The following is a 13780-nucleotide window of genomic DNA, read 5'->3' as shown; positions in this document are numbered from 1 at the left end:
CGTCCTCCGGCTGCCCTTGCTGGGGCCCGGGCGGCGGCGGCTCCTTTCGTCCCAGGCTTTGTATTAAAGTTTTGTACCGTTTCCCGCCTCCCGGCTCCCCTTGCCCCCGCGGCTGCGGCGACCGGCACGTGCGGGGGGCGGCCCCGCCACTGACCCCGCCCCGCCCGGCCCACGTGTGCGGGCGGCCGGCATGGCCGCGCTGCTGCTCCGCCGAGCGCTCCGCGCGGCCGCCGCCCCCCCCGGGGCGCGCCTGCTGGGCCGGGGGTCGGCCGCGGGGCCCGGCGGGGACGACGACGAGGGCGAGGACGACCTGGAGGCGCTGCGGGAGGCGGAGAGGTGCGGGGCGGGGGGAGGCTCGGGCGGGGCGGGCGGGCGGGCGTCCCGGCTCACGGCCCCGTGTCCCGCAGGGCGCTGCAGCGGCGGCGCGTGGCCATCCGGATGCAGCGGCTACGGCGGGAGATGGAGCCGCGGGCGGTCCCCGAGCGGCAGCTCACCTGGGAGGCCATGGAGCAGATGCGGTGAGCGGGGCGGGGCGGGGCGGGGCGGGGCGGCCGGGCCGGGGCGGGGCGGGCTGCCGCTGACTGGGCTGCCCCCCGGCAGGTTCCTGTGGCGGGACCTGCGGGCCGAGTGGCCGGTGTGGCGGCTGGCCGAGGGCTTCGGCGTGTCGGCGGACGTGGTGCGGCGCGTGCTGCGCAGCAACTTCTCGCCCTCGCCGCAGTGCCGGGCCAAGCAGGACGCCCGGGCGCTGAGCCGCCTGCGCCCCGCCGCCAGCCCCGAGCGCCGGGCCCTGCCGCCGGCCCCGCCCGCGCCCGCGCCCGGCGGCCCCCCCGCGCCGGCCCCGCGCCACAGGCGGCCGCACGCGAGGCCTGCGGCGCCGGCCTCCGCCGCTGGCGGCCCCGGGCCCGGGCCGGAGCGGGAGCGGGGCGCCGAGGAGCCGGCGGGCGCGGCCCGGGAGGAAGGTGACCAGGTGGTGCAGCGGGGCCAAGACTTCTTCGACAGCCGCGGGACCTTCCTCTACCGCATCCCGGCCGCCCCGAGCGCCGGGCCCGCGGGCGCGGGCGGGCCGGAGGCCCCCGGGCCGGGCGTGCGCCCCCGCCGCGCGTAGGGCTGCCCGGGGCCGGCCGGAGTCACGGGTGGGCGCGGGCAGTTCCCCTTCGAGGAAATAAGGACCGGGTCCTGGAGCCGGCCCCGGAGGCGGCAGAGGTTATTTTTATGAATTAAAATACACCCCCTGCGTGTACCGAGCGAGAGCGATACGTGCGCGGCCGCCGTCGCACCGCGGGGCAGGGGAGATGCTGGAGCTGCCGCCGGCTCAGCCCCTGCGCGGGGGGCCGGAGCCCCGGCGGGTTGCATCTCATCTGCGTGTCCTTACCCGCAGTGCCCCGCGCGGGGGCGGGGCGAGGCGCGGCGCGGCGCAGCCGGGCCATGGCCATGGACACGGACGCGGGGCGGCTGCTGGAGGCGGCGGACTTCGCGGCGCGGAAACACGCGCGCCAGCGGCGCAAGGACCCCGAGGGCACCCCCTACATCAACCACCCCCTCGGTGCGCCCCGCCCCGCTCTGCCCCCCCCCCCGTCCCACGCGGGGCCGGGCGGCGCGTGACCCTCTGTCCCCGCGTGTCCCAGGCGTGGCGCGAATCCTGTCCCACGAGGCGGGCGTCACCGACATCACGCTGCTGCAGGTAACCCCCCCCACATCACCGACCCGCGTGGGCCCCCTCCCCCCGCGGGCTGACCCCGCGCCGTCCCGCGCAGGCCGCGCTGCTGCACGACACGCTGGAGGACACGGACACGACGGCGGCGGAGCTGGAGCGGCGCTTCGGGGCCGCGGTGCGGCGCCTGGTGGAGGAGGTGTCGGACGACAAGGCGCTGCCGCGGGCCGAGCGCAAGCGGCTGCAGGTGGAGCGGGCCCCGCGCTGCTCCGCGCCCGCCGCGCTCCTCCAGCTGGCCGACAAGCTGTACAACCTGCGCGACCTGCAGTGCGGCACGCCCGTGGGCTGGTCGGAGCAGCGCGTGGACGAGTACTTCGCGTGGGCGGCGCAGGTGGTGCGCGGCCTGCGGGGCACCCACGCGGCGCTGGAGGACGAGCTGCGGCGGCTCTTCGAGGCGCGGGGGCTGCGCGAGTGACGCCAGCGGGATCGACCGCCGCGGGAGCACCGCACCTGCCGCCCCGCCCCGCGTGCGCTAATAAAGCCCGTGAATGGCGTGTGCGTGTGCGTGTGCGTGGGGTTGAGGGTGGAACGCCAGGAGCGGAGCGCGCGCGGCTCGTCGGGCCCTCCTTGGCGCCGGAACAGGAAGTGGTGCTCGCGGCCGTTTCCGCACACGGCCGGTTGCCGTGGCAGCGGGCACCTCCGGTCCGCCGGGTGCCTGGGCCCGGCGCGTGGGTTCTGGCGGTGCCGCCATGGCCTCCCCCGGCCGCCGCGACGCGCCTGAGCCGCCCGACTTCGCCGTGCTCAAGCGCCTGGCGCGGGACCAGCTCGTCTACCTGTTGGAGCAGGTGGGCGCCCGGGACGGGGCGGGGGGCTACTCTACTTCCGGGTCCAAAAAACGTTGTGGGGGGTGACATGCGGATGCGCGTCCCCTTCTCGGTCCGGGGCCCCTCGCCCTGACCCACAGCCTCCGTCCATCGCTCCCCGGTCACAAGAAGACGGTGTCATCCGCACCCCCATGCCCGGTCCCTCCCTCCCCGCAGCTGCCGGGAAGGAAGGACCTGTTCATCGACGCGGATCTGATGAGCCCCCTGGACCGTATCGCCAACGTCTCCCTGCTCAAGGTACTGCCCACCTGCCTCACCGCAGCCTGGCCCGCAGGGCTCCAGGGGCTGCAGCCTAGGACCCCCTGCCCCAGCCCCGAAAGCCGGTGCCAGGGCGAGCCACGGGGACCTGCATCCCGTGACGCTCGGCCCCATTTGCACCTGCAGCAGCACGAGGTGGACAAGCTGTACAAGGTCGAGAACAAGCCGGTCGTCAGCACCAGCGACCAGTAAGTCCTTCCTGGGCCTGGCCCAGCCGGCTCCACCTGTCCACCCCGCGGGCCGGGCATGTGCCAGCGAGGGGCACAGCTGGCCCTGTCCTCTCGGAGGAACGGCTCCTGCCCGGGCAGCCCCAGTTGCGACTCAGTCTCTGCTGGACAGTTGCTGGGTTGTGGGCTGCTGGTGGCCGCGGGGCAGCTGGTGCTGAGATGCAGGAGATCCTGGGCTGAGGCCGGGGAGTAGGAGTGCGGGTGGGCACAGGGACGAATAGTTGAGGAGCCAAGGGAGCTGGTCTAAGGGCTGCGGGCTCCTGTCCTCAGCCCCAGGAGCCGGGGAAGGGTCTAGGAATGCTGGGGCTGCTCCCTTCATCAGCCCGCATCTGTCCTGCTCCAGGTTGTGCTTCTTGGTCCGGCCACGGCTTAGGAACGTGAAGTTCATTGCAGGTGAGCAGGGGACACTGCTCCAGGGTCAGCCGTGCCACCAGGGCATCGTGGCACACACTGGGGGTGTTGGTGGAATGGGCGTCCCGGGTTCTCGTGCGCTGGGTTGTTTCCAATGGGTGTGGGGGGTGGGGAATGAGCCCAATTCTTGGGATGCGCTGGTACCAGTCAGTCCTAGGAAGGGGTGCTGGTTTCTGAGGTGTGGGGACTGCCGGGATCTCGGGGCCAGGTCCTGCCTTCATGTCTGGGTGTCTGCTTGCCCAACTGGCTGGCGCGTGCTGGGCTCGGACAGCCCTGGGGCCCTTGATGCGGTTTCATAGATTTCATAGACATTAGGGCTGGAAGGGACCTCGGGAGATCATCGAGTCCAGCCCCCTGCCCAAAGGGCGGGAAGTCAGCTGAGGTCATAAGATCCCAGCAAGATAAGCATCCAGTTTGCTCTTGAAGGTGTTCAATGTAGGTGCTTGAACCACCTCCGATGGCAGACTGTTCCAGACCCTGGGGGCTCTGACAGTAAAGAAATTCTTCCTTATGTCCAGCCTGAAACGGTCTTGCAGGAGTTTGTGACCGTTCGACCTCGTCATCCCTTGGGGCGCTCTGGTGAACACATGTTCCCCCAGATCGTGGTGGTCATCCCTGATAAACTTATAGGTGGCCATCAGATCACCCCTGAGCCTGCGCTTTTCCAGGCTAAAGAGTCCCGTGGCTCTCAGCCTGTCATCATAAGATCTGTTTTCCTGACCTCTGATCATGTGCATGGCTCTCCTCTGGACTCTCAAGCTTCTCCACATCCTTTTTGAATTGTGGAGCCCAAAACTGGACGCAGTACTCCAGCTGCGGCCTCACCAAGGCCGAGTACAAGGGGAGAATGATGTCCCGGGATTTGCTCGAGAAGCATCTATGGATGCACGCCAGCATTTTGGTCGCTTTACTAGCCGCAGCATCGCATTGCCCAGTGCATGCCTTGGTCAGGCCCTGTGGGATTCCCGAGGCTCTGGTTTACCTGGGTTTTGTGTCTGCAGACATTGTCCATGCAGATAAGGCAGCTGGCAGGAACCGGAAGTACAAGATTATCTTCAGCCCCCAGAAGGTCAGTGTCTCAGTCCCTTGCACCCAGGTCAGGCCCCCACTGCAGCCTTCCTGGTTCTTCACCATCAGCTCCAGCTCCCCCATGGGGTCACAGTTCCTGGGGTTTTGGCCAGAGCCAAAGGCCACGGTGCCCAGGAGTGAGCTGCTACAGCCCAAGCCAAGCTTAGCTGGAAGGAGCCTTCGCTGTCCCCTGTGTGGGCACCGAGACTGGGGGAGGTGCCGCATCTTGGGAGTAACCAGCCCCTTTTCTTCTGCAGTTTTACATATGTGAGATGGTGCTGGAGGAGGAAGGAATCTATGGAGGTGGGTGACAAGGGGAGGATGTTGGGGGTGCTAGGCCCTAACAGGTCTCTGTCCAGCCTGTTCCCCGTGGCTGGTGTGGGGATGGGCACTTGGTGAGCCAAGACCCTGGGGCCAGTCACCTAATGTCGAGGGGATCCCCCAGCAGCCTGGGCCCAGGCCTGGGCAGGAGCAGTGAATTCCCATGAGGCTGGGGGAGGGCGGGTGGTCCCTGCTTGATGGGGGAGCCATGGGCACTCCCACCCCCACTGTGGTAATGGGGAGGGGTAAGGGCCTTACAAGACCAAAGCCTGCTCACCCTGGCTCTCTGCCACCTGCTCCAGACGTGACCTGCGATGAGTGGTCCTTTTACCTGCTCCCTCTGGACGACGACCTCATCAGCATGGAACTACCCGAGTTCTTCCGGGACTACTTCCTGGTCAGTAGCACACAGCCCCACGGACTTGCAGGAGGGTCAGCACAAGGGCAGCTGCATCTGGGGCACAGTTGAAGCAGAGACGGCCTTAGCCCACAGTGTGAGCCAGCCCTGGGGTCTGCGGGCAACTCTGCTGTTGCTTGCCAGCCCCTCACCCTGCTTTGCCCTTTTTGCGCCCCCCAAGCTGGGCTCAGTGGTGTCAGTGCCAAGCTACACATCCCCTGCAAGTACCCCTGTCCCGTGCTCTGCCTGTACTTTACAACGCCAGCCTGTTGCTGCCCTCAGTCAAGATCCCTTCCTGAGCTCTGCAATGGCCCCTTGAGATGTGGGGAGGTCCCTGCGTTCCTGCTGCAGCCCCAGTAGCTGGGCCATGTCCTCCCACCCCTGGCCAGTGTCCTACCCCAACCAAGACCAGACAGACTCTTTTTCTGCTCTGCCCCAGGGTGACTTGCAGCCTCTTGTCCTTGCAGGAGGGGGACCATCGCTGGATCAACACCGTGGCTCGAGCCCTGCAGCTGCTGAGCTCCCTCTATGGGCCCTTTGCCAAGACCTACGGCATCGGCCGCTGCGCCAAGGTACTGCCCACCCTGGCCCAGATGGGCTTCCTGTCCCCCCAGCCCATGGGTGTCTGCCAGGGCAGGCACTAAGTCTTACTGGGCTGTGGAGCCTTGCAGGAGCTCATGGAAAAGGAAAGGAACTGTCTGGTTTTAGCTCCTACACAGGGAACCTGGAGAGGGGCAGGGCCAACTGCCTGGCACCTCCATGGGAGGCTCCGGTTGCTTCCCAGTGCAGCGACGCATTGCAGGAATGCCGGCAACCTCATGTCAAGTTGAAGGAGCCTGGACAGGCCCTGGCCCCAGCTCTGCTGGGGTTGTTGTGAGGGACCCTTTGTGTCCAGCTGCCTGCGTCTGCAGACTCCCAGGCTCATTGCTCTCTCCCTGCTGAGAGGCTGCCCCAGGCTGGGTCCTGCAGCCCAGGGTTCCTGATCTGCTCCAGTGCCCTTCAGCATGTGGGACCCTGTTTCAGAGCTGGGTGGGTCCTGTGGCAGAGACCATCTGGGGCTGGCACCCTGCAGGCCCTGATGCCGGGTTGCTTGCCTGTAGATGGCCTACGAGGTGTGGCGAGAGCTGGAGGAGGAAGTCGAGGGCGACAGCCAGGCCAGGCAGCCCGAGATTGGCCACATCTTTTTCATGGACAGAGGTGGGGTGTTGTCTTGGTGTGGCACCAGCCCAGCTGTAGGCATCAGCTCCAGAGCCAGGGGCACTGTACTCCCCCATGGCTGGGGAGGAGCTGGCTTTTGGGGGTGGGGAAGGGGACAGTTGCTGGGGGGCAGCAGAGCTTTGAGGGTCAGGGGGGCCCATGGGTGCTGGGCAGGGAGGCACAGCCTGTGACTTGTAGCTCATTGCAGATGTGGACTACGTCACGGCGCTCTGCTCCCAGGTGGTGTACGAGGGACTGGTGGACGACACGTTCCGCATCAAGTGCGGTAGGTCTGGGGATTGCGCGTGCTCTCTCACTCCCTCCTCTGCCCCTGCTGGGGGGCAAGGCCTGGGCAGGCTCCTACCTGGGGCTGTGGGAGGCTTGCAGCCCCAGGGGCATAGCTGGCAGCAGTCTCAGGGTGTGGCTACAGCAGGTACGTTGAGCTGTGGCTGGGCAGGTCCTTCTCTTCCCGGCTGCCCTGGGACTTGCTAGTGCAAAGTGGGGCCTGGTTTTGTCTGTGCCTTGTCCAGCTCTCATGCTTTTCTGGTACTGCCAGGCACATGGGCCCAGGGCCCAGCCAGGCAGGAGCAGCTCCACCTTGCCAGAGCTTCAGGCACTCTAGGAGTGCAGTCATGCACCTGCAAGTGCAAATCCATGTCCCAGTGTTGTTCCTGCAGGCTGAGGGGTGCAGGATGGCTTGTATTTAAAAAAAAAAACAAAAAAAAATTCTATGTGTATATATGTATATGTATACCTGCATTCGCTATCATTAATTTTCCATGACACTCAAACTGCATTAAGAAACCCGTAACTCTGGTTACTGGAGCTGCCCAGCCCCGGGTCGAGGGAATCTCGGGGCCGGGCGGTTCCACTAGAAGGTGCATGCCCCAGACGGTGACTCTGCATGGCTCTTGCAGGAAGTGTGGACTTTGGGCCAGATGTCACCTCTGGTGACAGGAGCATCAAGCTACTGCTCAACGCACAGGACAAGGTGACCCTACGCCTATGCCTGAGCTCACCCAACCCTGCCCCTGCCCCTGCCCCTGCCTGCCTGGGCCCACTGGCTTTCATGGGCTTTGCCTCTGCAGGGCCTGGGCAGTAGAAAACTGACCTGGGGCTGGGGGGCCTGAGGGGCGGAGCAGGGCTCAGTGCTGCCTGGGGTGCATGGCTTGGGTACAGCTGGGGTTGATTCTGATGTGGCATCAGAGAAGCAGAGCCTTTGCTCCACCATGTTCTCACAGCCTTCCCCTGCAGGGTCTTGGGACCTTCCCCCAGGCAGGGCCTAGCCATGCTTAGTTGGTCTTGCCCCTGTGTCACGGTGCCCACAGTGGGAGGCTCCCCTGGCTGTGGGTGTTGCTGGGGCAGTGCCATGCAGAGCTGGCCATGGACCAGCGGTGGGGGTGTCACAGCATGGTGCTGATGCGTGTGGCCTGGATCACACAGAACTACCCCCACAACCATGTGTCGTGTGGGCCCTGCTGTGCCTCAGCAGTGGCCTGACCCCACTTGGGCTGCTCCTACCACAGGTGTTTGCTGAGATCCGCAGTGAGCACTTCACCAATGTCTTTGGCTTCCTGAGCCAGAAAGCACGGAACCTGCAGGCACAGTACGACGTGAGTGCCACCCGGGGCTGGCTGGCACCTCCCCACAGCGCATGGCACTATGCAGGGCTGGCACGCTGCACCCTCAGCCTGCTGGCCTGCCTGGGAGTGCCCTACTGATGGTACAGCGCTGAAGCCGAGGGCCAGGTCTCAGACACTGTCTCCTTGCAGCGACGGCGCGGGATGGACATCAAGCAGATGAAGAACTTTGTCTCCCAAGAGCTGAAGGGGTTGAAACAGGAGCACCGCCTGCTGAGCCTGCGTAGGTGCCTGCCCTGACCCGCCGCAAAGTGGAGGTGGAGAGGTCTGAGACCCAGGCAGCACTGGCTGCAGTGGGTGTGGGGCAGCACCCAACGAGGGAGCAGCGCGTGCTGCTGGAGGGAGAGTGCTGGCTGGGAGGGCATCTCTGCCTGGGCCCTTTGGCAGCCCCACAGGCCTCCTTACCCTGGGCCCATTCTGCTCTCTGGGCTGTGTAGACATCGGCGCCTGTGAGTCCATTATGAAGAAGAAAACCAAGCAGGATTTCCAGGAGCTGATCAAGACTGAGCACTGTGAGTCTGGTACTCCTGACAGGTGGCTATGCACCCCCACTCCTGATTCCTCGTTTCCTCTGCCCTGGTGCCCTCAGCCTCACTGCCCCCATATGACAGCAGTCCCTGGTCTCCATTCCAGACCGTGGGGGCAACAGGAGCAGGGAGGTGGCAGTGCTTTGGTGTGGGGAAGCCCCCAAGCAGATCCAAGCCCAGCCCTGTGCTAGCTGGGGAGAGGTGGACGGGCCGTCAGGGCACCCAGAGGGAAAGGCAGTAGGGGTGGGGAGCAGGGAACAGCCTTGACTCCCAGCAGCTCCCCCACCTTGGCTTTGTGCAGCACAGCTGCAGACAGGGCTCTGCGGGGATGACTTTCCCTTCCCCTGCAGCCCTCCTAGAAGGTTTTGACATCCGTGAGAGCGCCAGCTTCATCGAGGAGCACATAGACCGGCAGGTGAGTGTGGGGGGAGCCCGTGGGGCGGGGCAGGCTGTGTGGCAACATCTGCTCATGCCCCCCACCCTGTGCAGGTGTCCCCCATCGAGAGTCTGCGCCTGATGTGCCTCATGTCCATAACAGAGAATGGTGAGTGATGTGCGGGGCCAGGGCCAGGGCTGGGGCCATGCATTCAGCTCCTACGTGTGTTACACTCCTTTAGGTCTGATCCCGAAGGACTACCGCTCCCTGAAAACCCAGTACCTGCAGGTGAGCCTGGGGGAGAAGGGGCTAGGAGTGGTGTCCAGGGGCGGGGGCCTGTAGGTAGGCACAGGGAGCCTGTAGGCAGCCGGAGCAGCAGAGCGTTTTCCTGTCCTTCATATCCTCCCTCTCCCCATACTCTCATCTCTGCTCCCTCTCCTGGGTTCCACCCGGGGCGTCAGCTGGCTCTATCTCTGGGTGCTAGACCTGTCTCCCCCCTATTCACCCCAGGGCTGAGCCCAAAACGTGTCCTGCCCCTTCTGGAGTGCTGGCTCCGCCTGTCACTGAACAGGCTCCCAGGGCTGCTGTGTGCAAGGCCTGCGCAGCCACGTGGCAACCAGCAGTGTCCGAGCAGGGCTTGGCCCACATCCCCTCCTGTCCTGACCCTGCTGCCCTGCTGCCCCCAGAGCTACGGGCCCGAGCACCTGCTGACCTTCCATAACCTCAAGCGCATTGGGCTCCTGACCGAGCAGTCCCCTGGAGAGACCTTCACCGCTGTGGAGAGCAAAGTCAGCAGGCTGGTGACTGACCGGGCTGCAGGTAAGGGGCGCTTCTCCCACTGCACCCTTGGGGGCCACTGCCTGAAGGGACCCAGCTTCTGAGCTGGGGGCAGGGGTCCTGGGGCCTGCTGAACCAGCACAGCTCCTGCTTTGCTCCAGCCTCCCTGGGGAGCTACCTGGGACTGCTAGGACGCAGGGGAGAATGTGGGGAGCCACTCCACTCTTCTCCAGGGCCACTAGCCTCCCAGGGGCCCCGCTCTGCAGCTGTGCTGTGGGTGCACTTGCTGTAGCTGGAGCAGCTCAGCTGGGAGGCTGTAGCAAAGGGCATTTACTGGTAGTGGTTCTTCAGGCTCTGGGCTTCGAGCCACCCCCCATGTCTTGTTTTCCAGGAAAACTCACAGATGCGTTTAATTCTCTGGCCAGGAAGAACAACTTCCGAGGCATAAGCAAGAAGCTGGGCTTGGTACGTCCTCTTAGGAGCCGCGGCCCCTGCCCCTGGCACAGTCTAGTGGGAACAGACATGGCATGCCCAAGGAGTCTGAAAGCAGGGTCGGGTGGCACCTTAGAGACCAGCTGGTGAGAGAGGAGGAGCTGTCCAAGGCTGGGCTGACAGAACCAAGGGGTGTTGTATGGAAGGGAAGGGGGTGGGGGGACACTGCTGAGAGGTGGAAGTGGGCTGACTGGATCACTCAGGCAGTTACACCTGGACAGATGCCAGCAGGTAAGAATGTGTAGAGGTTGTCAAGTCCCTGTCAGTTGGGGGCTGGGGGAGAGTTGAGTGCAGTGGGTGAATGCTGCTGAGTCTGAATGCCCAGGCTGCCCTGTCTGTGCCCTGCACTGGCTGCCTGGGTCACAGGAGGCAAACCAGAGTGTCCTGGGTAGGGTGGCGCTTGGTCCCTTCCTTCCTGTCCAAATTGGGTGGGGCCCATGAAGCCATGTAACACCCTGGGCTCCGTCTGGAGGGATGCACAATGGAAGGGGTGCCTGGACGTGCTGCTGCCCAGGAAGGGCTTGGCTTTCTGTCAGCTGTTAAGTTGTTTGGGGCTCAGTACTCATCCCACAGGCCTGTACATCAGGGTGGCTGCTCTCCCCATGCACCACTGATGGTTGAAAGCAGCAGCAGCATGGTGTTTGGCCAGGCCCTGGTGGAGCTGGCACCCACAACATAGGGGTGGGGACAAGTGTTTGCCCAGCACCAGGGCCTTGCTGCCTGGATCACTGGGAGTAGGCAGGTATTGTGGGTGCATGCACTCAGAGGCTGCCCAGAACCATGGTGCCTGCTCTGGGAGGGTGACACATTTGTGCCATCCCTGCAGATTCCCCGCGTGGATGGTGAGTACAACCTGAAGATGCCCCGGGATATGGCTTATGTCTTCAGTGGGGCCTACATCCCTCTGAGCTGCAAAATCATTGAGCAGGTGAGGGAGCCCGTGTTCTCCAGAGGAGGGAGCTGGCCTCCTGAGCAGCCAGCTTTAGTCAAGAGCTTCTGATGCCACTGTGTCCTTGTGGGTCCAGACCACCACTGCCCTGCTGGTGTCCTGGCTGCTTCAGTCACCCATTCTTGTGCCTGAGCCCAAGAACCTAGGCTGGGGGCAGTTGCTCTCTGTGCTGCCTCCACTTCCCAGTGATGGTGGCTTGTCAGCTCAGCCTGGACCCAGCAAGGTGGCCAGTTCATGTGTTGCTGTTCTCTCCCTCTTAGGTGCTGGAGCGCAGGAGCTGGCTGGGCCTGGAGGAGGTGGTGCGCCTGCTGAATGGCAACGAGTTTGCCGTTACAGGTAACTCCTGTTCCTAGGGCTGTGGAGCTGGGCGGGGGCTGGAGGACCTCTCCACCTCACCCTCTGCTCCTTCCAGACCCGGCAGTGGAAGACAATCCCACCTGGGAGTCCCAGCGCGTCATCCTGGTTGTCTTCCTGGGAGGCTGCACCTTCTCTGAGATCTCTGCGCTGCGGTTCCTGGGAAAGGAAAAAGGTATTAGCCAAGCTGGGTGCTGGGGCCTTGGGAGCATAGATGGACTGGGGGTGGGAGCACAAGGCACCTGACAGGGGGACCTACAGGAAAAAGCTGAACATAGACCTGGCAGGGCAGTAAGAGGGGCTGACTGAACCTGGACCCCTGCAGTTACAGAGACTGTCCCAGACTGCAGCTTAGCGGGGTGTGAGGCCGAGGACCCAGCCCTCCCTCCCAGTGTCTAGTCATAGTCATGGAGAAGTGATGCTGGAAGGGAGCTCCAGGGATCACGTTTAGTCCAACCCCTTGCCTGAGGCATGATCAGCCCTGTCCAAACCAACCCAGACCACTTCATCTGAACACCATGTAAGACTACCCTCAACCCTGACACAACACAGACGTTGCACCAATCCTGCCCCAAGGAAAGCAGGGGGACTGCGGCAGCCAACGTCCTGCTTCTGTGAAATGTCAATATACACTCAGGACATCTTGGGTAGAGGCCATGCCCCCAGCTACAGAGGAAAGCAAAAATCCACTGCCTCGCTGTTCTCAGCAAAAAAGTTTTCCAAATATCCAGTCTGAATTTACTTTGTGGCAAGTTCAAGCCATTAATCTACGTCCTCCTTTCTGCAGCATGAGGGAAAACATGCTTTTCCTCTTCTCTACAGCAGCCCTTCGAGTATTCGTAGGCTGCTGTCATGGCCCCTTTTCAGCACCTTTTCTGCAACTTGAACATGCCCAGCAGCTTCCCCTCATGTGATGAAGGGCTGGGAAAGCAAGTCATAAGTGTTGCATTCTCTGTGCTTGTGTAAAATTCTGGCTCCATGTTTTAAAAGTATCCAGATGAGGCCAGACTAGGGCCAAGTAGAGAGGCACAGTCACCTCCCGTGTCTTGCACCTCATGTTTCTGTTGATGCAGGCAAAGGCACCTTGGCCTTTTGTGCGGCTGCATCACCCTGCAGACTCGTGTCCGTGTGGCCTTCTCCACAGAGCTGCCATCCAGCTGGGTGTCCCCCCATTTGTATTGATGCTTTTGGTTATTCCTCCTGAGCTGCAGCCCCTTACACTTGCGTGCACTGAAATTCATCCTATTGCTCCAGCCTGGCTTTGCTATCTGCCGAGATCCCTCTGAATTGTGCTCACATCCTACAGCCTGTTCACAATCCTTCTCGGTTTTGTCATCGACAAACTTGCTCAAGGAGCTTCCAGTGTCAGTGCCCAAATCATTAATAAATGCCTTGCATAGCACGGGGCCAGGACAGACCCGTGCAGGACTCCATTCAGAACCTCCTGCTGTTCTGACATGGACCCTTTAATAATTACCCTCTGCTTTGGGGGCTGGGAGGAGTTTCCAAGCCCACAGCAAGCACTGTCCTGCCGCTGCTTGGGGGTATTGAGCATGTATGGTAGCCTGCTGCTTCCCCCTGAGGAGGGTTCAAGCCCACAGCAAAACTGTCCTGCCTCGGCTGGGGCAGTGCTGTGATGCATGCATGCAGGTAGCTCAGCCCTGCCTCAGCTGTGGTGCAGTGGCCACCTGGCTGCTCCATGGCCTTACCCATGTTCCTCCTGTACTCTGGTTTCATAGGGTTCAGGTTCATATTCCTGACTACAGCGATCACCAGCAGCGCCCGCATGATGGAGGCCATGACCGAGACCAAGGGATGAGGGCCAGAGGGCCAAGCTGCCCAAGCCAGCCCGGACCCTCCACTGGGAACGCTTTCTACTTGGGCTTGGACCTGGTGCTGCCGGCATGGGGCCGAGCCTGCTGCAAGAGGGCCTCCACGGGCGGCAGAGCTGGGCTGGGATGGATGCTGGAAGAGTGGACGCTCGTTGGGGTGGGAGAGGGTCACGTAGTGCAGGAGCCTGGCTGTGTCTGCTCCGGACCAGCATGTTTGGGCCGTGGCGCTGCCCAGCCATGTGCCTGCCCGCCCTGCATCTACTCTCCCCTGGTGGGAGTGCTTCCCTCCCCTCCTGCGTGGCTGCAGCGCTGGGGCCATCACCCCCCCAGCCCAGGTGTGGGGACCCCACCAATGAAGGAGGTGTTCCCCCTGGCCCTGAGTGCGGGTGTTACTTGCAGGGGCTGGGGGGGCCTCACGG

General features: G+C 63.5%; 3 protein-coding genes across 8 annotated transcripts; all 3 read left to right on the top strand.

Annotated features, from left to right (window-relative positions):
• The first annotated feature begins 35 nt into the window (after positions 1-35).
• Positions 36-1892, top strand: NGRN (neugrin, neurite outgrowth associated). Of its 4 annotated transcripts, XR_016439399.1 has the most exons (5): positions 36-336; positions 408-518; positions 601-1203; positions 1626-1681; positions 1755-1833. XR_016439399.1 is itself a non-coding variant. In XM_090029448.1 (3 exons), the coding sequence occupies exons 1-3, from the start codon at positions 191-193 to the stop codon at positions 1103-1105; spliced, it is 762 nt and encodes a 253-aa protein (XP_089885574.1). In that variant the 5' UTR covers positions 36-190; the 3' UTR covers positions 1106-1240. The 4 variants fall into 4 exon arrangements, 1 of the variants encoding a protein (XP_089885574.1); XR_016439400.1 differs by lacking the exon at positions 1626-1681 and having other exon boundaries at positions 1755-1892; XR_016439401.1 differs by lacking the exons at positions 1626-1681; positions 1755-1833 and adding an exon at positions 1379-1404.
• On the top strand, positions 1396-2205 carry HDDC3 (HD domain containing 3). Its single transcript, XM_090029451.1, has 3 exons — positions 1396-1543; positions 1626-1681; positions 1755-2205. The coding sequence occupies exons 1-3, from the start codon at positions 1426-1428 to the stop codon at positions 2124-2126; spliced, it is 546 nt and encodes a 181-aa protein (XP_089885577.1). The 5' UTR covers positions 1396-1425; the 3' UTR covers positions 2127-2205.
• Positions 2206-2227: 22 nt separating this feature from the next.
• Positions 2228-13734, top strand: VPS33B (VPS33B late endosome and lysosome associated). 3 transcript variants are annotated; one of them, XM_090029431.1, is made up of 23 exons: positions 2228-2496; positions 2647-2772; positions 2920-2981; positions 3364-3413; positions 4433-4500; positions 4757-4802; positions 5123-5217; positions 5685-5789; positions 6318-6414; positions 6623-6700; positions 7332-7405; positions 7941-8027; positions 8187-8277; positions 8492-8566; positions 8932-8996; positions 9071-9125; positions 9199-9245; positions 9644-9776; positions 10126-10199; positions 11053-11068; positions 11436-11511; positions 11588-11704; positions 13269-13734. In XM_090029431.1, exons 1-22 carry the CDS (start codon positions 2401-2403, stop codon positions 11667-11669), a joined length of 1698 nt encoding a protein of 565 aa, XP_089885557.1. In that variant the 5' UTR covers positions 2228-2400; the 3' UTR covers positions 11670-11704; positions 13269-13734. The 3 variants fall into 3 exon arrangements, with proteins under 3 accessions (XP_089885557.1, XP_089885555.1, XP_089885556.1); XM_090029429.1 differs by having other exon boundaries at positions 2240-2496; positions 11053-11154; XM_090029430.1 differs by having other exon boundaries at positions 2249-2496; positions 2692-2772; positions 11053-11154.
• The last annotated feature ends 46 nt before the right edge of the window (positions 13735-13780 follow it).

This window comes from Crocodylus siamensis, chromosome 15 (genome assembly GCF_052110815.1).
Source record: "Crocodylus siamensis isolate JL-2025a chromosome 15, ASM5211081v1, whole genome shotgun sequence".
Classification (NCBI taxonomy): domain Eukaryota; kingdom Metazoa; phylum Chordata; order Crocodylia; family Crocodylidae; genus Crocodylus; species Crocodylus siamensis.
Note: the sequence above shows the minus strand (reverse complement) of the source record. Positions and strands in the feature narration are given on the sequence as shown.

Excerpts from the sequence above, each read along its gene's own strand:
- NGRN (XM_090029448.1), top strand. The coding sequence starts at position 191 with ATGGCCGCGCTGCTGCTCCGCCGAGCGCTCCGCGCGGCCGCCGCCCCC. Across the intron at positions 337-407 it reads GCGCTGCGGGAGGCGGAGAG|GGCGCTGCAGCGGCGGCGCG; the intron begins GTGCGGGGCGGG and ends CGTGTCCCGCAG. Across the intron at positions 519-600 it reads GAGGCCATGGAGCAGATGCG|GTTCCTGTGGCGGGACCTGC; the intron begins GTGAGCGGGGCG and ends GCCCCCCGGCAG.
- HDDC3 (XM_090029451.1), top strand. The coding sequence starts at position 1,426 with ATGGCCATGGACACGGACGCGGGGCGGCTGCTGGAGGCGGCGGACTTC. Across the intron at positions 1,544-1,625 it reads CTACATCAACCACCCCCTCG|GCGTGGCGCGAATCCTGTCC; the intron begins GTGCGCCCCGCC and ends CGCGTGTCCCAG. Across the intron at positions 1,682-1,754 it reads CCGACATCACGCTGCTGCAG|GCCGCGCTGCTGCACGACAC; the intron begins GTAACCCCCCCC and ends CGTCCCGCGCAG.
- VPS33B (XM_090029429.1), top strand. The coding sequence starts at position 2,401 with ATGGCCTCCCCCGGCCGCCGCGACGCGCCTGAGCCGCCCGACTTCGCC. Across the intron at positions 2,497-2,646 it reads TCGTCTACCTGTTGGAGCAG|ACGGTGTCATCCGCACCCCC; the intron begins GTGGGCGCCCGG and ends GGTCACAAGAAG. Across the intron at positions 7,406-7,940 it reads TGCTCAACGCACAGGACAAG|GTGTTTGCTGAGATCCGCAG; the intron begins GTGACCCTACGC and ends CTCCTACCACAG.